The sequence below is a fragment of the Sciurus carolinensis genome, chromosome 10 (genome assembly GCF_902686445.1).
Source record: "Sciurus carolinensis chromosome 10, mSciCar1.2, whole genome shotgun sequence".
Classification (NCBI taxonomy): Eukaryota; Metazoa; Chordata; class Mammalia; order Rodentia; family Sciuridae; genus Sciurus; species Sciurus carolinensis.
In genome coordinates, this window is record NC_062222.1 from 135,817,449 (window position 1) to 135,837,625 (window position 20,177).

The 20,177-nt window shown below is 48.7% G+C and overlaps 1 protein-coding gene across 5 annotated transcripts in view; it reads right to left on the reverse strand.

The window, feature by feature from the left end:
• The window catches only part of Evc2 (EvC ciliary complex subunit 2), a 109,418-nt gene that overhangs the window by 55,169 nt on the left and 34,072 nt on the right, over positions 1–20,177 (reverse strand). For 4 of the 5 annotated variants that reach the window (XM_047567168.1, XM_047567169.1, XM_047567167.1 and 1 more), the window contains exon 9: positions 19,639–19,778. In XM_047567168.1, the coding sequence (XP_047423124.1) occupies positions 19,639–19,778 (140 nt within the window). Of the gene's footprint in view, positions 1–5,328; positions 6,125–19,638; positions 19,779–20,177 lie in introns of those variants that run through there. The other variant, XM_047567172.1, reaches the window with a different exon arrangement.

Sequence of the window (20,177 nt, forward strand, 5' to 3'; positions counted from 1 at the left end):
AACACCTCCAGGCAGCGGTCTCAGCTGCAGCCTGACCCGTGGCAAAGACACCTGCCCGCGAGCCCCCAAGCCTTACACGTGAGTGGGCCACGTGCAGCCCAGGGGACTCTGCCTCTGCTGTCACTAGGAAACCAGCCGCTAGTAGGTGGCAGTTTTCAGTCCACTGAAGTCATGGCTATTCTTGTTTTGTTTTGAGAAGCTACGAGGAGTGATCTATCCCGAACCCAAGTGTGTGAATGCTCTCACCAAGTTCAAGGATACAGACTAATGAGCATAAAGAATGAGGGTCAGAGTTGCAAGACAGAGAAGGTCACTTTCCTGGCTGCTTCGTGGCATGAAACCAAGACAGCAGATAAGCAGCTTCTCAGCCAGGTGGGTGAACGAAAAAATGGCGGGGAGGTCTTTACTAGAATTTAATACTGGGTATTCAAGGCAGACTGGGACTCAGGAGGTTGGATATGATAAAATAAGGAAGAAATCCCCACGGTCACAGCCGCCGCCACAGCCGGAGTCACCAGCCAGAGCGGCTCTTCCACCAGCAAACTGGAGGGATATGGAAATTAAAGGGACCATTTTATGAGACCTGAGGCATGTCTGGCCATGGGGAGTTTAGAGGCAGATCAAGGCGCTGCCTGAAAGGAGCCCCGCACAGAAGCCTTGAGTAGGAAGGAAGCAGAATCTCTCCTGCCGGCGTGCAGAGGACAGGAAGGAGCCATTTTGCAGCTGGGACACAGGGGCCAGAAACTAGGGGAGGCGATTCCTGGCAAACCCAAGTCTGGCCCAAAATATGGGCCTGCAAACCCCCACTGCACACCGTAGGTGTGTGTGGAGAAAATCAAAGGTGGAGAGAGGTCGACACAGGAGACTGGTCTGGAAACCCACCTGAATCTCCCCTCCCACTCCAATCTGGCTGCTTGCAGGACTGGCTGGGAGAAACATGCCTGACCAGGGATTCAGGAGGGCAAGGGCAGGACAGACTGAGCTTCAAGACTGAACCCGAAACCAGGAAAGGTGGGGTTTGCAGGTAACACAGTGAACTAAGAATTGGTTCCTCCACCACATGAATGGAACCCAGGAAAGATCCTGGGGTGCAGTCTTCCATGTGGTCCAGCAGCTGCTGGGCACTGGAGGTGCACTGAATTAGAATCTCCAGATCATTCAGCGGAGCCTGAAGCCTACTACCTAAGCCTAAACCCTGCCTCCAGGCCTTCGGCCTGTGGAATTGCCTCTCTCACCTTGAGGGTGGAGCAAGCATCAAATGCCAGACAACTCCACGAACGGCTGAGAAGGGAAGCTGAGACTTCTGAACTCCAGTGGGAACAATCCTTTAACTTTTCTTCGAGATTTTTTTATTTCTTTTTTCTTTTCTCTGTTTAATTGTGACTCAATGGTTCATGGACATTTATACATATATATATATATATTTGTTCTCTTATCATTTCTAGCATTTTTTGAAGGCAGTTATTCTTCATGGATCAGTATTTTGAGAACCAAGATCTTTGAGTAGTATATTTTAGTCTTGTTTGGGATAATTTATTTTTATTGTTATTTTTAATTTTTAAAATTTTTACTTTATAGATTTTTCTCTCTCACTTATCTGTTTCTCTTAATTCTCTTTGTCTCTTTTCTTCAATGTAACAATCTCTTATCCTTTCACTCTTCCTTTCATTTTTTACTTCTACCTTCTCTCTACCTCCCTCATAATCATCACATCATACCCATCTGTTCTCTCCCTGTTCACCATTCAAAATTGTAAACCTTCAGCAAATTTACTGTTTTATTATGGGTAATAACCGATCATATCATTTCTGTTTATTAAGACAATTAGTATTGTAGACATCAGAGCAGGAGCTATTTGGTTTAATGCTATAAACTGTTTGCATTGGCTATTGTTATTATTTGTCTCCCCCTAAATGGTGAGGTACTAGAAACCTTCAGGGGTACTCAAAGTCCACAGGATAGAAACTCTACTGCCTCAGATCCTCAGATGGATAGAAACACACATAACATGAAAAAGCAAGAGAACAAATCACCCTAAACAAACCAAGATAATTCAATAACAGAATCTATAGACAGCACAGTGGAAGAAATATCAGAGAAGGCATTTAGAATGTACATAGTTAAACTGATCTGTGAGACAAAGGAAAATGTAAGGAATGAAATCAGAAAGAAAATACAGGAAGTTAAAGATTACTTCAATAAAAAGAGATTCTGAAAAAAAAATCCAAGCAGAAATCCTCAAAATCAAGGAAACAATAAACCAAATTAAAAATTCAATGGAAAACATCACCCACAGATTATACCACTTAGAAGACAGAGTTTCAGGAAATGAAGACATAATATATAATCTTGAAAATAAAGTTGACCATGGAAAAAAGATGTTAAGAGACCATGAACAGAACTTCTGAGAAATATGGGATAACCTGAAAAGACCAAATTTAAGATTTATTGGGATGGATGAAGGTTCAGAGATACAAACCAAAGGAAAGTACCAGCTTTTCAATGAAATGATATCAGAAAAATTTTCAAAACTAAAGAATGAAATGGAAAATCATGTACAGGAGGCTTACAGACCCTAAATATACAAAATTACAACAGACCCACACCAAGGCATATTATTATGAAAGTGCCTTACAGAATAAGGATAGAATTTTAAAGGCTGCCAGAGATAAACAACAGGTCACATTGAGAGGGAAATCAATCAGGATATCAGCTGATTTATCAGCTCAGACCTTCAAAGTTAGGAGGTCCTGGAATAATATATACCAAGCTCTGAAATAAAACTGATTCCAGCAAAGAATACTATACTCAGCAAAATTAAGCTTCAGAATTGATGATAAAATAAAAAACTTCCATGATAAAGAAAAGTTAAAACAATTCACAACTACAAAGCCTACACTACAAAACATAATAAGGTATTTCATGAAGAATAAATGAAAAATAAACATGAAAATCAGCAAAAGAAGAAGTTACACTAGAAGAATAGTAAAACAAAGGAGAAACAAATTCAAAGTAAAAACCAAAAATAAATCAAAATGCCAGGAAATTAAAAGTATTTTTCAATAATAACACTAAATGTAAATGGCCTTAAAGTCATCAATCAAAAGACATAGGCTGGCAAATGGAATTAAGAAACAAAACCCAACAATATGCTGTCTCCAAGAAACTCATTCATCTCATAAGCAAACACATACATATACTGAATATAAAAGAATGGGAAAAGAAATATCATTCACATGGATCTCATAAACACGCAGGATTTTCTATCCTCATATCAGATAGAGTGCACTTCAAGACAAAGTTAATCAGAAGGGACAAAGAAGGACATTTTATACTGCTTAAGGGAATTTTACAATAACAAGACATACAATCATAAAAATTTATTCCTCAATCAATAGAGCACCTACATGTATCAAAGAAAACCTTCTCAATTTCAAGAATCAGACCACAACACAATAATACTGGATGACTTTAACACAACTCTCTCACCACTGGAAAGATGCTCCAAACAAAAACTATATAAAGAAACTTAGATCTAAAAAATACAATTGATAATTTAGACTTAACAGACATATATGGAATATTTCATCCATCAATGAGTGAGTACACTTTCTTCTCCACAGCACATGGATCCTTTTCTGAAACAGACCATATCTTTGATCATAAAGCAACCCTTAGCAAATACAAAAAAACAGAGATAATACCTTGCATTCTATCAGATCACAATGGAATGGAATTAGAAATAAATGATAAAATAAAAAAATAGAAGTTACTCTAACACCTAGAGACTAAATAATACACGATTGACTAACCAATGGATAGCAGAAAGAAATCAGGGATAAAATATAAAAATACTTAGAGGTAAATGAGAATAGTGATACCACCTATCAAAATCTCTGGGACACTATGAAGTCAGTTCTAAGAGGAAAAGTTCATTGCATCATTCATTAAAAGGACAAAAAAAATCACCAAATAACTTGACACTACATCTCAAAGCCCTGGAAAAAGAACAAACTGACACCAAAAGCGGTAGAACACAGGAATTAAATTAAAATCAGAGCCAAAATCAATGAAATTGAAACAAAACAGTCTCACTTAAAAAAATAAAATATTTGGAAATCAATCTAACAAAAGAGGTTAAAGACCTCTACAATGAAAATGACAGAATGCTAAAGGAAAAAACTGAAGAAGAGCTTAGAAGATTGAAAGATATCCCATGTTCTTGGATAGGCAGAATTAATATTGTCAAAATGGTCATTCTACCACAAGTGTTATACAGATGAAGTGCAACTCCTATTAAAATTCCAATGATTTTCTTCATACAAATAGAAAAAGCAGTCATGAAATTCATTTGGAAAAATAAGAGGCCCAGAATAGCCAAACCAATCCTCTGCAAAAAAAAAAAAAAAAAAAAAAAGCAGGAAGCATCACAATACCTGACATAAATTGTACTAGAGCTATTGTAACAAAAATGGCATGGTATTGGTGCCAAAACAGACATGAAGACCAATGGAACAGACTAGAAGACAGAGACAAACATAAATACAGTTGTCTCATACTAGACAAAAGCGCCACAAACACACATGAGAGAAAAGATAGTCTCTTCAACAAATGGTGCTGGGAAACTAGAAATCCTGATGGTGCAGAATGAAATTAATCCCCATCTCTTACCCTGCACAAAACTCAAAGTAGATCAAGAACCTAGGCATTGGCCCAGAGACCCTGAGCCTACTAGAAGAAAATATAAGCCCTACTTTACATCATGTTGGCTTAGGAATCAACTTCCTCAAAGTGCAAGAAGTAAAATCAAGAATCAAAAAGTGGGATGGTATCAAGCTAAAAAAGTTTCTTCACAGCAAAGGAAACAATCAAGAACGTGAAGAGAGAGCCTACAGAATGGGAGAAAATCTTTACCACCTACATCTCAGAGCAGTGATCTCCAGAATATATAAAGAACTCAAAAAACTTAGGAAGAAGGAAGGAGGGAGGGAGGGAGGGAAGGAAGGAGGGAAGGAAGGAGGGAGGGAGGGAAGGAGGAAGGGAGGGAGGGAGGGAAGGAATGAGGGAGGGAAGAATCAGATAAAAGCAGTAGACGGAGCTATCAGAGCCAGACATGGGGGCAAGATGACTTCCCGGAGGAGGTGGTCCCAGGAAGGGCAGCACTGGCCAGGCCAGGGAGCCGTGTGGGCCGGGCGAAGATGGGCACCTGAGAGGAGGACCCGGGAGCCGTTCTGTTTCACAGGCAGGTTCTTGGAGGCCCTCTGGGCAGGCCGACCCAAGCCCCTCACCCTGGTGGCTGTGCTTTCCAGTTTACTCGGGTTTCCTCACCTGAAGACGGGCTGTGGCAAGCACTGGTGACGGCCCACGGCCTCCACGTGGAGTCTGGCGACAGTGAGAGGCGAGAGCTGGCTGCAGCGGGCGCGCCTGAGGGCAGCAGGTGTGCAGAGCCAGCCTACTGCCCCCCACGCGGAGGCCAATCGAGCCAGAGGCGGGGCCAGGGTGAAGGTGCTCTGCTGGTGGCGCTCTCTGAAGGCCACCCACATCCGGAGGGGGGACGCACGTGTGGGAGGGAGAGACCAACAGCCTGAGTGTCCCCGGAGAGGCCTCACACGAACCAACGGCACATCAGACGTGTGGACGGGGAGGGAGCAGACACTTTGCCACCCGCGGGGCCCACCGGACCCTGGGCCCTGGAGTGTGGCAGACCTCTGAGGGATGTGCATTGTTCTCCACGCCAGAGCAGCTCTGCCCAGGGCCGCTGGCCACACGGCTGCCCTGTGTCTCTGTGATCCAAAGGGGCCCCGAGGCTGGTCCTCTGATTCCTCAGCGTGTTGAGCAGGCTGCACGGTTAATGCCACCCCCGAAGGAACCCAGCAGTGTGCACAAACTCAAAGAGCAAACTCCCCTCTGCTCGGAGACAGAAAAACAGACTTCGCCCCTTCAGTGTCAGGTGGCTGACAGAGGAACAGCTCCCCAGCGATGTCCCCACCCTGGTCCCCACAAGGGGGAATCAGGGTGCAAATGGAGCCGAGGTAGCTCGTCGGCTGACCTTGACACAGAGAGATCAACAACCAGGGTCTTTAAAATTGAAAGAGGGAGGGAGAAGAGGTGTCAGAGTCACGGCCGGCGATGGGAAGGAGAAGGCGGAGGCAGGAGCAAAGATCGTCGGCTTTGGAGACAGGGAGGGGTGGGAGCGGGGATGCGGCCAGCCTGCAGAAGCTGGGGCGGGAAGGGACCTCCCCAGAGCGGACACCTTGATTTCTGCCTGGTGAGACCCACTTTGGACTTTGCCCTCCAGAACTGTAAGATGATACACTCATGTTGTTTTAGCCATGGAGTGTGCAGCAGATTATTACTGCCACCAAGTGTGCGGTAGATTATTACAGCCACCAAGTCCACAGTAGATTATTACAGCCACCAAGTCCACAGTAGATTGTTACTGCCACCAAGTCCACAGTAGATTGTTACTGCCACCAAGTCTGCAGCAGATGATTACAGCCACCAAGTCCACAGTAGATTGTTACTGCCACCAAGTCCACAGTAGATTATTACAGCCACCAAGTCCACAGTAGATGATTACAGCCACCAAGTGTGCGGTAGATTATTACAGCCACCAAGTCCACAGTAGATTGTTACTGCCACCAAGTCCACAGTAGATGATTACAGCCACCAAGTCCACAGCAGATTATTACAGCCACCAAGTCCACAGTAGATTGTTACTGCCACCAAGTCTGCAGCAGATGATTACAGCCACCAAGTCCACAGTAGATTGTTACTGCCACCAAGTCCGTGGCAGATGATTACAGCCACCAAGTCCACAGTAGATGATTACAGCCACCAAGTCCACAGTAGATGATTATAGCCACCAAGTCCACAGTAGATGATTATAGCCACCAAGTCCACAGCAGATTATTACAGCCACCAAGTCCACAGTAGATTGTTACTGCCACCAGTCTGCGGCAGATGATTACAGCCACCACCAAGTCCAGAGTAGATGATTATAGCCACCAAGTCCACAGCAGATTATTACAGCCACCAAGTCCACAGTAGATTGTTACTGCCACCAAGTCTGCAGCAGATGATTACAGCCACCAAGTCCACAGTAGATGATTATAGCCACCAAGTCCGCAGCAGATTATTACAGCCACCAAGTCCCAAGTAGATTGTTACTGCCACCAAGTCTGCGGCAGATGATTACAGCCACCAAGTCCACAGTAGATGATTATAGCCACCAAGTCCACAGTAGATGATTATAGCCACCAAGTCCACAGCAGATTATTATTGCCACCAAGTGTTGAGGGCCGTCTTGGACAAGATGGTGCCTGGCAGTGAGCCAAAGGGCGCTGGCTGCAAAAATGAGGAAGTACCTAAAAAGGCTGTTTGCTGTAACTAGTTCCTTGGAGACTTATGACGTGTTAACGCCAGGCTCAAGGATTGGCTTTCTAAAATTATGCCGCGTGTGGACAGCTCGTGATTTACATAGTGTCATGCTGGCATTCCCCTACATGCTCTCCTGCGTGAGAGAAAGCTTTGCTATGATTGGCTGATAAGCAAGGAGCTGGGGGGAGGAAGCGAGGAGAGGAGAAAAAGAGAGAAGTAGTAGAAGGCAGGAGACAGAGAAACAGGGAGGACGCAATAAATCTCGTCAAACTAAACATTAGTGGTATCTCCTTTCTCCGTGCCGGTTCCGCTGGACGGAACAACCAAGTCCGCAGCAGATTATTTCAGCCACCAGATCCACAGTAGATCATTACTGCCACCAAGTCCGCGGCAGATGATTACAGCCACCAAGTCCACAGTAGATCATTATTGCCACCAAGTCCATGGCAGATGATTACCGCTGAAGTGGAAGCTCACCCTCGCCTGACCGCGTCACCGTCCTTCCCTCGCCCTGACTAACTTACACGGAATGGGGCTGCATGCATTCTCCAGGTGGCAGGGGCTCTCCAGGCACTTTCTTGGTGGTCCGCTGCCAAACCACCTGCTAGCTAAAGGGCTTCAGTGAAGGACTGTCCCCCCAACAGCATAATGAAGACCACTTTCTGTTGTTCAGCATTTGAAATAAGAACTGCAGAGTTTTTATGGTTTAGATGTGAGGTGCCCCCAAATGCTCGAGTGTGAGACAAGGCAAGCATCTTCAGAGGTGAGATGACAAGATTATGTGAGCTGTGGCCTAACTGGTGGCTTAATCCACCTATATGGATTAACCTGATTAATCCACCTATATGATTAACCTATATGGATTAAACTGCAGCTGGAAGAGGTGGCTCACTGGGTGTGACTCTAGAGTTATGTCCTGTCTCTGCTTCCCTGTTGCCATGTCTTGGCTGCTTTCCTCCGCCGTAGCCTTCCACCACGATGTTCTGCCTCGCCTCGGCCAGAGCTATGTAGTCAACTGACCACAGACTGAAACCACGAGCCAAAATAAACTTTTCCTCCTCTGAGCTGCTCTGGTCAGGTCTCCTGGTCACAGTAATGCAGAGCTGACTACCACGAAACAAAGAGGCTGGCATTTGGTAGCAATGGGTCCAGTGACCCTCTCTGTCCCCGGCCCTGGCTGCAAATCAGCCAGAGCCCACAGCTCACCCTTCCCGTTGGCTGGGAAGGGGCGCTCAGAGGCAGCTAGAGTAGCTGACGGTCTCAATGTCCATCACTGTGGCTAAGCTGTCTGCGGCATCAACAACAAAAACTATCAGCATTCCGAAGCCACAAAGGAAAGAAAAGTTCCCTTTAAATCAATTAAACCTGCACACTATTCATGAAATTCACTCTCATCTGTTAACTTCCCAAATGGCCTCAAAAGGGGAAAATAAATACTAAGAATTCATCACGCGCAGGCTTAGGTCCACCGGTAGAGACAAATTTTAAATTATTCAGACAACAGTGAAATACACCTATTTTTTCTATCTCCCAAAACAGTCCCTAATGAGTCCAAGAGGCAGAGACACAGGCGGTGGGCTCTGATGCCAGACTCCTTTACCACTTCAAACACTTGGCAGAGTTGGCAGAATTCACACGCTGCTTTCCTGGGGAACATTCATTTTCTCAGGTTCTAAAGACGTCGTCTTGTGACTGTACTTCAAAGATGGGCTTGTTTGCGGGGACGAGGTGTGCCGCTCAAAACAACTGTCCCAGGGACATCCTCCAATAGATGGCCTGCTTCACGCAGGGTTTAAAACAGTGCCCAGCACTCTAGACGCTCTTACGTGACGTAAGTCATTAAAACTTGTGAACAGGCTCACCTGCGACAGCATCTTCTCAAAAGAAAGAACACTGCTTAAATTATCTGAAAACTGACACTGATTAGCTGCTGATGATAAAAAGGAGAGCGACACTGGTGTCGTCTTTTCTTATTTAGTCCATACAAAAATCACTCAAGTTCTCCCCGGATGGCGAGCAAGGCGTCGAAGCCATACAAGGACACACCTTGGAACACAAGGCAGTAAATGGCGGTAAATGTTGTTGCAAGGACTGGTCCATCTACATGGAGGATCGTTAATTTGGAAAACACCAAAACAGCCATGGCCTTTGTTTGCAGCATAAACGTGGCATCTTCAAGTTAGCTAGTGGAAGCATAGTAGACCCACGAAAAACAATTCCGTATTAGTGAAACTGAAGTCCTCCTCATCGGAAGGCAATTTCCACGGACAGCTGATACTGCAAGATTCCATGCCAAGATCATAAATCGTATTTATGTCCTATTGATTCGAAAGCCTGGACAATGGAAATGTGGGAGAAAAACACCTCCCAAGTTGCTTCATTGCCCAAATTATAACTGGAGGTTAAATCAGGGTGCAAGTAGTCACCGTAAGTGGGCATGAACCCTGAGGTCTATTTAGGATGAACTCTAATAGACGCTAAGATACCAGGGGTCACACTTTGCATCTTTTGTCCAGGACATTCCTCCTCATAAAGATTTCTGTAACCAGGGGTCCGACAGGGCTCTCCTGCTGTGCAGATAGATGCACGGTGACTCCCTTTGTCCCGAGGCTTACATGTCCCTGCCCTCACCCCACCGCTCACTGACCCTGTGCCCACAGGAGTCAGCTCTGGAGCAGACAGAGGCGAAGTGAGAGGTCCTCTGCCGGCTTCCAATCCTCCATGAACAGCCCCCCTCACCTGCTTCTAAGTGAACCTGTCACCTTTCCTGGCAGGTGGTGTGCTTTATCGGGTTTGGAAGCCCCAGCCTGAGAATCAGCCAACAGTTTCCAATCTGAGCCTCACTCCTCAGGAGACGGTGAGCTGGGGTGGGATATGAACACCACCGAGCCTATTTCCCTGGTGGTTAAGCAAGAACAGAATCGCCACATCAGGGAGATCCCTGAAGGATTAAGAACGCCTCCTACATTCGGTTGGAATTTCAGCCAGTTTCTTCACTGCTGTGACCAGAAGACCTGACAAGAACAATTAGAGGAGGAAACACTTATGTTGGGGCTCACGGTTTCAGAGGTCTCAGTCCATAGATGGCCGACTCCACTCCTCAGGGCTCAAGGTGAGGCTGGACATGGCAGAAGACTGTGGTGGAGGGAAGCAGCTGGGAACTTGGCACCAGGAATCAGAGAGACTCCACTGCCAGATACAAAATACCCCGAAGGCTGTTCCCTCAAAGCTCAGACGGTGAGCAGGGTCTTCCTCATGGTTAGCTGACACCTGCCTCCCTGAAATGTCCATCACGGCAGATTCCACCACCATCTCCACCTTACAGATACCTGCTGACTGGGCTCACAGGAATACTGAATGCCTCCGATCCAGGCCCAACAGCCTTGGCTGCATGACAGGGACCTTGCAGGCCAAGGTGGAACTTAGGACTATGCCAAAGAGCAACAGGAAGTTGGGAAGGTTATTTGTCAATAGGTGACTCAGGATACTTCCCAGAAGGGACTCCTCTGGCTGAGGAGGTGAGTGGTGTCAGTGAGAAGGGAAGAGGTGAGAGTTCTTGGAGGGACAGTGACAGGCTGTGCAGAGGCCAACAGGAAGTGAGGAGGGGCCATCAGAACATCACCATCTGATAGCTATTTGCATATGAGAACTCTAAGTGGGTTTAGGCTGAGAACAGAAGGGTCTTTCTTCACCTCTAGCTTAGCTCTGTGCACCTGCCCTCTCAGGTGCCGTCTAAGTATCTCCCCAGTCCCTGGAGGGCAGCAGCAGTTCAGGCCTGGAGCCAGGCCACTGCTTGCTCCACCCCATGCTGTGCCTGGAGCTGGGGTAATCTTACAGATTCTGATGCTGAGGAAACTTGGCACCCAAGTGTGACTTGGGGTGGATTAATTAAGTCCAGAGGCATAAAGGCTCCACCAGGGAGCCCCAGATGAGCCACTGCTAGGGGAAGACCTGCCAGGGTGCGTTCAGGCTGCAAGTGACCAGAAAAGGCAGTTGGGGACAGAGGGAGAAATGCACCGAATTTCCCTGGACTTCGACTCTAGGAGATTGATTCTGGGTGGCAGGTCCTCTCTGCTGAGCACTTACAGGGGGCACACACCACTCCACGCGGGGGCGTTCTTTACTTATTATTTGGTGGGGGTTCTTGTACTCTCTCTGCTGAGCTTTATAATTGGAATCAATTTGAAGTTGAGAAGTTTCAGGGTAGGTCCATGTTGGCCTCAAAATTCAATCAACTAGTACCTCATTTTCACCTCTTTCAGAACCTTCTAGAGTCAAACTGAACTGCTGCCTGTTCTTGGAACATGAGCCACAGGAGGGCTGTGGCTGGGAAAGGGCCTTGGGAGCTGGACGGGGTGCCCTGATGTCATGCTGGCCTCCTCCCCTAGAGGGGTGCAGAGCAAAGGCTCTGGGTTTGTGCCTCTGCCCTTGACCTCCCCCGATCCCAGGGAGTGAGTGACACCATACTCAGACTTCCTCCTCTCCAAGGTCACCTGGTCAGGAAGCTGTTCCCAAGCCACCACTTAAGCTCCCACGTCCTGTGAGATCTGCATCAACCCTCAGCACCTTCCTGCTTCATGGAAGCTCCATGGGGACAGGACACTGCTTTGGTGCCTGCTGTATGCACACATTCAGAACAGTGCTGGACTAAGTGTCCCTGGATGGAGGAAACGGAAGCCTACATCTGCAGGGCCACACTGATCCAGGAGTCTCACTGCCTCGCTGTTCTCTGCTTGCTCTGCCTGAGCCCACACCTGGGCCCCCTCGGACTGTGGGCCTGGCTCCTGGCAAATTTGTGATCCTGGAGGTGGTGGGCCACTCTGCATCAAGGGGGCCCTGCATGTGGTCCCAGGCAGATAAACTGCTCAGGAAACACTGGCTGAAGAGGGAGGGAGGGAGCGAATGCTGGGAAGGGGAGGGGAGCGACCCTGGCAGTGGCTCTTGGGGGCAGCCCACTACCGTCTCAGCAGCTGGGGGGACAGTTCATCCACTGGAAGGCTGATCTCCCAGTTCTGAAAGTAGAGGAACACTCAGGAACCTCCCAGGAAGCTCTTCCTTCACGCCACCATGGTTAAGAAGGCCCAGCCTGCAAAGACCCCGGTGAATGTGAGCATCAGCTGGACGCCATGGGTATGTTCACGCTCACAGACAAAGTGGCAAACAGCAAAAACAGCAAGACAAAGGTTGACCAGGAAGTGAAGCAATGGAGGCAGACCCCTGGTGAGCATGAGCTCTTATGAGGCAGAGGGCGGGACCACCCACAGGAGGGCGGGCCAGGGGACAGGGGTGCTGTGGTGGCTGGGCTGCTCCTGGTGCCTCCCTGCGCCTGGTCCACGTGGGCCTGGCACTGAATGGAGCTTGAGAAGCACCTGCCGAGAACGGAAGGCGTCTGCGGGCTCAGGACTCCTCAGAGACCTTCCATGGGATGATGACGGCACCAGCTGCAGCAACTTCACAAGGCCTGTCTCTAAATAAAATATAAAAAGGGCTGGGGGTGTGGCTCCATGGTCAAGTGCCCCTGGGTTCAATCCCTGGTACCAAAAAGAAAAACAGCAACAACAACAACAAAAAAAAAAAAAAAAAAAAAAAAAAAAAACAGGAAAAGAAAGCAGGGGAAAAGAAGGGCATCGTCTATTGGTGTCCTAAGACCTGCCCCACCACAGACTCTCCAGTGGACTGCCCGGCAATGGACGTGAAGTCTCCAGCTCTGAATTCCCAGAGCACCTGCCCCATTTGGCCCTGAGGGAAGTCCTGAGCTTCCATCCAGTCACAGAGAAGAGCCACCCCCACCTGGATGCGGCCACTCCAGTGAGTCTCTCCCACAATCTAAGAGTCTCCCTCTGTAAGAGTCTCCCTCCGGTGGCCCCCAACCCTTGCAGAAGCCTGGGAGGGCGCCACCTTGCAGCCAGGGCTCTGGCCTTCCACCCTGGCGGGCCGCTGCTTACTGAGAGGTGACTGGCTGACATGCCACCATCTGAACAGAAGCTACTCTGCACCCACCTCGCCGGCCGGCAGCCCCTCCTTTCACTTCTCCCAAGACTCCTCAGTCCCGCCTCCGTGGCCAGGGCGACTGCCTGAGTGACGGCCCCAAAGACTTCAGATCCTACTTCTCCCAACCTGCAAATGTGGCCTCGTAAGGAGAAAGGGCCTTTGCAGATGTGACCAAGTGAAGGATCTCCACCGGGGTATTATGCTGGATTATCCAGTGGGCCCCAAATCCAATCCCAGATGTCGTCCAGGAGACGGGGACATGTAAGGAGGGGCCGTGGGAAAGCAGAGGCTGGGCTGCTCTCTGCTCATCCAGAACCTGAGCAGCCTCTGGTGGCCCAGCCAGCCGGCCGTCCTCAGGGGAGTTCTGGTGGCCTGAGGCACAGCACATCTGGGAAGATGCACCACTGGCTCCCGCTGTGAGTGACATGGCCCTTCTCCTCTGTGTCTGGTAACCTCTGAGCCTCCGCCTGTGCCGCAGCCACCTTGCAAGCAAGGCGTCAGCCACACGGCATCTCCTGTGTGCCAGGGGCTGTCTAGGCACCAGGGATCGACAGTGAGCAAGACAGAGTCCCCACCTCATGGAGTCACAGAGCAGGTGGGTAACACATCCCACGGCATTAAATGTGCATATGTGTGTATATGCACATATGTGTATGTATTTACATATGGTCACCTCCAGCAGCCTTGAGTGCTGCACAGAAATATCAGAATTTTAGGATACAAAACAGTGTTGGCCCTGCTTCAGGGGGTCCCTTGGTAGCCCTGTGACCCTCCAATCCACTCTGTCCCTGCCTTGCCGCCCTGGCCACTCCTCTTCAGCCCTGGATGCTCATGTCCCTCCCTGTCTCCTGCGTGTGCCCACTCCCGTGCCCCCTGGCCTCTCTGGCCCTCCCCCAGCAGGGCCTCTGGCTATTGTTCCATGGTGCACCTGTTCCTCCACTGCTGTCCCACCATGTCCCACCTCAGTGAGGACCTGCTGAAGGAATCAGTCAATTACTTTTTACAGTCTACATCACGGACAAGCAAGCCAAAGCGCAAACGAACCAAAGAGCCTTGGGAGAGACACGTTCCCTGGGCTCGGGCTTCTCAGTCGAGGAGCATGACCTGATCGCTGCAGAATGTTTGTGAAGAGTGAAGACGAGGGGTGCCACATGGCTGGCACAGAGCTACTCGGTCCGTGCAGGTGAGGCTTCCCTTCAACCCTATGCGCTGCACACGCCGAGCCTCGGCGTTGAGGGGGGTCTCCCGATAACAGAAACACGCTCAGGCCTGGACTCCTCGCTGTCCTTATTTTCTTTGCCTGTCTGAAAAATCTAAGCTCAATTAAACTTAAAAGGCTCTTCTCTCAATACAACAGTGCACTTGGAAGCACGCAGGCCTGGGTCCAAGTCTGCTACCACCTTAGCGAACCTTCCCGAACCTCATGTTGGAGGGCATGGTCAGGCCAGAGCTCCACACCAGGGGTGCACCATGGCTCCTGAAGCTTCGGGGACCAGCCAGTCCTGCCCAGTTCCTCCTGCCTCCCAGTTCCAGCCTGTGTTGGGTCTGAGCCACCTGCACTGTGACAACAGTGAAGGAACCTGATTAAAAAAGGAAATGGCCCCCATCCTCTCTGTAAGAGGCAGCCCAGGAATAAATGATGCAAAAGCCAAATAATCGAGCAAAGCAAGGAAACGTACTTCATCAAAAATAAATCAGCAGGAGAGAATAAAAATAAGGCTCCGAAGGGTCTTGGAAATGAGGTAGCAATCAACTCACCTAAGTGACATGTTTAGAACCCAGCTAAAGCTGAAGTGAGAGTCACAAACAGGATAAATGTCTGCTGGAGGAGAAGGCTATTTTTAGCTGTAAGACTATCAGAGATCTGCGTACTAAGCTCCTGACATCCTGAGTGACGCTTCCTTTCTCAGAGCACCTAAGCCTGACTATAAGCCAAGATAAAAAGATTAAAAATAATTGACAATGCTACAATTAAAAAAGAAGACCAGATCCCCCAAAGTAGGGTCCAACCACAGTGCCTGAAACAGAATTGGCCTTCGATAATGCTTTCAGAAAGGCAGGGAGCAGGGAAAATGGCGACAAGAGGGGAGGGACAAATTGAGCTCTCAGGCTGAATAATCTCAGGCCACGCTTGATAATCAATGTCAGACACTCTTCATGCAAATTAGGATCAGCTCCCTAGGAGCAATGCACATAAAATTCAGAGCTGCTGAGTGATGTGCACAGTGAGCTCTTCACAAACACGGACATTCCTATTGCATCGAGGCACCTGGACCAGCAACCTGCAGCAGCCGGCTGTGACCTCACGTGACACAGGGAAAGAGAGAGAGTGGGCTTCTCACCTTCCATCAATTTCCAAATCGAAGACAAGGGCAGGAGGTTAATACTTTAAAGTACCACTTAATCTGTTCAAAAGGGTATAGAGAATGACCTACTTGCAAATTAAGTATCCAGGTGCTAATTACAAATCAAATCATTTGACTCTACTTTTCTGTGTTTTGGGAAAAAAAAAATGACTTTTAGCTAGGGCATGATTTGATAATTAACTGTTCATCATGTTAACATGTTAAGAGATATTTAGGACTCTCTGCCAGGAACTTTTTTCCCCATAGCTTACTCACTTCCCCGACTTCAGTCAGGGGGCAAATTTTAATTGTCAAGCGTAGCATTCTGCTTAGGGAATGAGGCTACAGTGAACAAGGGCATCTGGGTGGACGCCCAAAGCTGAATGAGCCAACCCTGAGAGGCAGGAATGGACCAGCAAGGCCCACTGCCCACCAAGGTGCACGGTTAGCCTACACTTCCGGGCTCCAGGTCGGGCTGCTCACGAGGCACTGGGTCAGCAAGGGGCATCCTTTCAGGCAGGAGGACAGTCGCTCCCCACTGAGGACTCGAGTGGCATGAGTCGCACAGTAAGTAGACACTCCCAAGAAGGAGAGGCAGAGCCGTCCTGGGCCTGTCTTGATGCATCACCACGTGCCGCAGGACACCATCTCCCAGATCCAAGGAGGCAGGATCAGGCAGCCGCTCAGGTTTGCTTCCCAGACCTCTTGCTCTCAGAGCCGTCTCAAGGTTTTTAAGAAAGTGCCAGTCACTTGAACACATCGCTTTAGTACCCGCTAATGTGACCCATGTTCAGCAGCAACTATCACTATAGGAATGTTTACCTGCCAACAAGGGTCCTCCAAGTCATTAAATGTCAGTGTCCCCAGCACAGAGACAAGGATGCTAAGGCTCACAGAATTTTGCAAAATCTAATGTGCCTAACACTAAATAAAGAAAAATCTGTTCTCACTTAGATGTGTAACTGTGGATCAACATCTTAGGCCTAGTAAGATCAGTCTTCAACTGTCAAACATCAAAAATAAGATGCCTGTTAAAGAGCATTATCCTGAGGACCAAATCAAATGAGGTATGTGAAAGAGACTGCACCCTTTAAAATTTAAAACTGACATTAAAAAAATAAGGCCCTGTGGTTTATCAGCATAATAATTCTAAATACATAGAAATTACTCCCTAGTGAGCAGTGAGTGGATGAAGCTAGGAATCTGGAATCTAGAATCAGAAAGGTTTCCTGTAAATGGTCTCCAATTTGAGAGGTTGCCATATGGTCCTATTAGTAATGATGAGCTGCATAAGAAGAAAGAAAAAACAGTAAAAATATAAATAAAAATAGTCAGATCCAACAAAATAAAATCCAACAAGGAGGAATTAATCAAGATTCATCTTAATCTTGATTGGGTTAAGGCAATCTGTAAGCAGACCCCTAGCTGCCTGGAAGAATAATATCCTACTCAAATTATCATCTCAATTCTCACACATAAATGTCTGGCACATAACTGAAAATATTCAGGCACATGAGGAGAAAAGAAAATAGGATCACACATTTGGAGGAAAAACAGATAACAGAAAATGAATGTACAGCAATGAAGTTTTCAGAAACTTTAAATTACTCATGCTTACTATGTCTGAGGATACAAAAGGTAAGATTAAGAATTTCAATAGACAACTGGGTGACTTAAAAAGGGGAACATATGAAGAAGTCACCTGGAAATTCCCAGTTGATGAACCTTATCTAATAACAGCTATGTGGCCATGACCCATGTGCCTGACTAGGAGAAATCCTGGGCAGTATAGCACCCTAAGAGCCTGAACCATGTAGCTAGACTGGCTTTAAAACCTGACCCTATTATGTACTAGCATGTGCTTGTGGGAAGGCCCAAGATGGCTATAGTTAGGTCCCTTGCCCAGGCTTCCAGCGGCCTCTTTTGAGTGTGCAGCCCAGGTCATGAACACCCTGATTCAGTGAGCGTACTCAAGGGCATAAACATCTGCTTATGCCCACTTAGGTACCCTGTTGGTTACCTAATGTGCCTTCTTTGTCTGGCCTGCATATGTATAAGAAAGGCCCATGGAAGGACTCAGGGGTTGGGTGGGTGCTACTGCTTACTGCTGCCTCCAAATACAGCATGTCTACTATCCCAACTGTGTCTCGCATCTTCTTCCACCTGCCCGGATACTGTATCTCTTGCCTGGGTCCGAGCCTCCACCCGACAGTGCCCCTGGGGAAGTCCCTGGACCTCTCTCAAGTCCTTATCTGAGAGATGGTAGAAACAATACCTGCCTCATAGGGTTGCTATGAGGATCTGTGAACTGGTTCTGTAAGGTTCCTACACCAGAATCTGGCACGATGTTCTACTGCACACAGGCAGTACAGTCTAGGTCTTCATCAAACATGAAGAACTGAACTCGGTTCACTGACCATCACAGCACCTGGCTGGCCTCCCTCTCCAGCTGCCTCTTCTCTCTTGTCTGTACTCGGTGCCCCAACGCACACCCCGTGGCTCCACCTGCACTTCACCAGGGCACGTGGTCATTTCCCACCCTCACCTCTGTCCTTTAACCTCCTCGATTAACCTATTGGAAAGCTTCCACTCCAGCCTCAAGAACGAGCTGTGACGTCACCTCCTCTGGGAAGCATTTCTACGCTCCTCTCAGAGGCGACGACTTCCCCTCTGCACTTGGCCAGCCCGACTTCTCCTGAGCACTCTGTGGTCACTCCTGTTTGCGTGCGGTCTTCCTCACCAGGGTGGCTGGCCTGACTGTGCCTTACGCACCTCTTCTCTATGCCAAGCCTAGCGCCCAGTGCCTAGCAGTGCGTGGATGTGGACGGCAGGCCGTGCCCTGCTCTAAGAGACACCACGGTGAACAGAAGGGCCGTTTCAGGTTGTGCCTAACCCCGTGCTGCCGCATTTTAGAAGGCAGTAGTTTGCCATGAGCCACTCCATTTTGAGTATCCGCGCTGAGGTGGAACGACTCTGTACCTTGTTTATACAAATAAACCCCCACCACCTGCCTAGCACAGCCACAAGGCACAAACTGATAAATAAGGTAACTGTGCTAATAAAAATGGCCACTGTGGACCTGTCGAATTAAATCAGAGCCACACGCTGCATGGGCCTACCAAACCTGTATCACAAAATCCAGACCAACGAGCTTACCAAACACCGGACCACCAAAGGAAGCAACCGCCTTACCTGAGACCCATCAGAGGGGGCACCAAGGCTGGAGAGTACCCTGACCTCTTCACCTCGTCACAAGCCTTGCCCGAAAAAGTGCCACAGAGATGAGATTCTGATTCTCCCTCCCTGGGTTCCAGCTCGGTGCCGTTTCTCCTGGCCGGGTGACAACACAGTCCACTCCAAGCTGACGCGTGAACGAGGGTCCATCAGTCTGGACCCTCACCTGGACGACTGCGCAACTGCTTCATGGAAACCCTTACCTGACCCACAGCCACTCTCTGCATTGATATCCGCTCTCTTTGCTCTTGGGAGAGCGTCCTGCAACGCTGAGGCCCCCTTAACCCTTTCTGTAATGTGTCTGTACATGTATGTATCTACACACACACACACACACGTGGTAAAGTGTGGTGTGTGGCTCCGGGGCTGGAGACAGACGTGATTACCAGTGGAAGGAGGAAAACTGATTGCCTGGCTTACGACTGTCAGCTGACCACAAGTACACGCTGCGTAGTAACTGACGAGAGAGGTGTGCCTGGGGACTACTGTCAGTCAACAGATTCTGACATCGCAGAAAGACACCGACATGTATGGTCTGTGTTAATGGCATGTCTGTCTCCCAACATTAGATTGGGATGGCTGAGTGACAAATGACAGAGCGAGGGACGGATGCCCCACCTCCTCTCCTACCACTGCAGCCAAGACACTCATCCCCTGGCTGGGAGCAGAATGGCATGGGGGTCCTTACTCTTCCAAGGCCTGCAGCATGCTCCCGGGGTCCTCAGAGGTCAGGATGTCCACCATCTGGTCGTTGAGAGAAAGGTCCTCGTTCACGCCGCCAGCCGAGGTGAACAGCGAGGGCTCCAGCTTGCTCTCCGGGCGCTGAACCTTCAGGAGAATGCAGACTCGGTGACTGAGTGGGCCTCCACAGGACCTCCCCACGCTGGGAGGGTCAGCAGGGAAGGCTGGGAGTCCACGGTCAGAGGACAGCTCAGGATGTGCTGCGGGAGCCCAGACTAAGAGAAGGAGGAGTGTGGTCAGGTCAGAGCTGGGTGGAGTCCAGCAAAGACAGTGGGGAGCCCGGAGAGCCCCCGACCTCCAGCTCTGGGCTGGCCCTGCCACCGTGGCAGGTGAACTCGGACAAGCCACTGCTCACCAAAGAAAAGGGATCATGACTCCAACGGCCCTGCTCAAGAGCGCTGTGTGCTACAACAGGGCAGAGGACAAGGCCCTTCTGACCTACAAAGACCCCTACCAATGTTCTCGGCCATCCTCACCGTCGTCGGG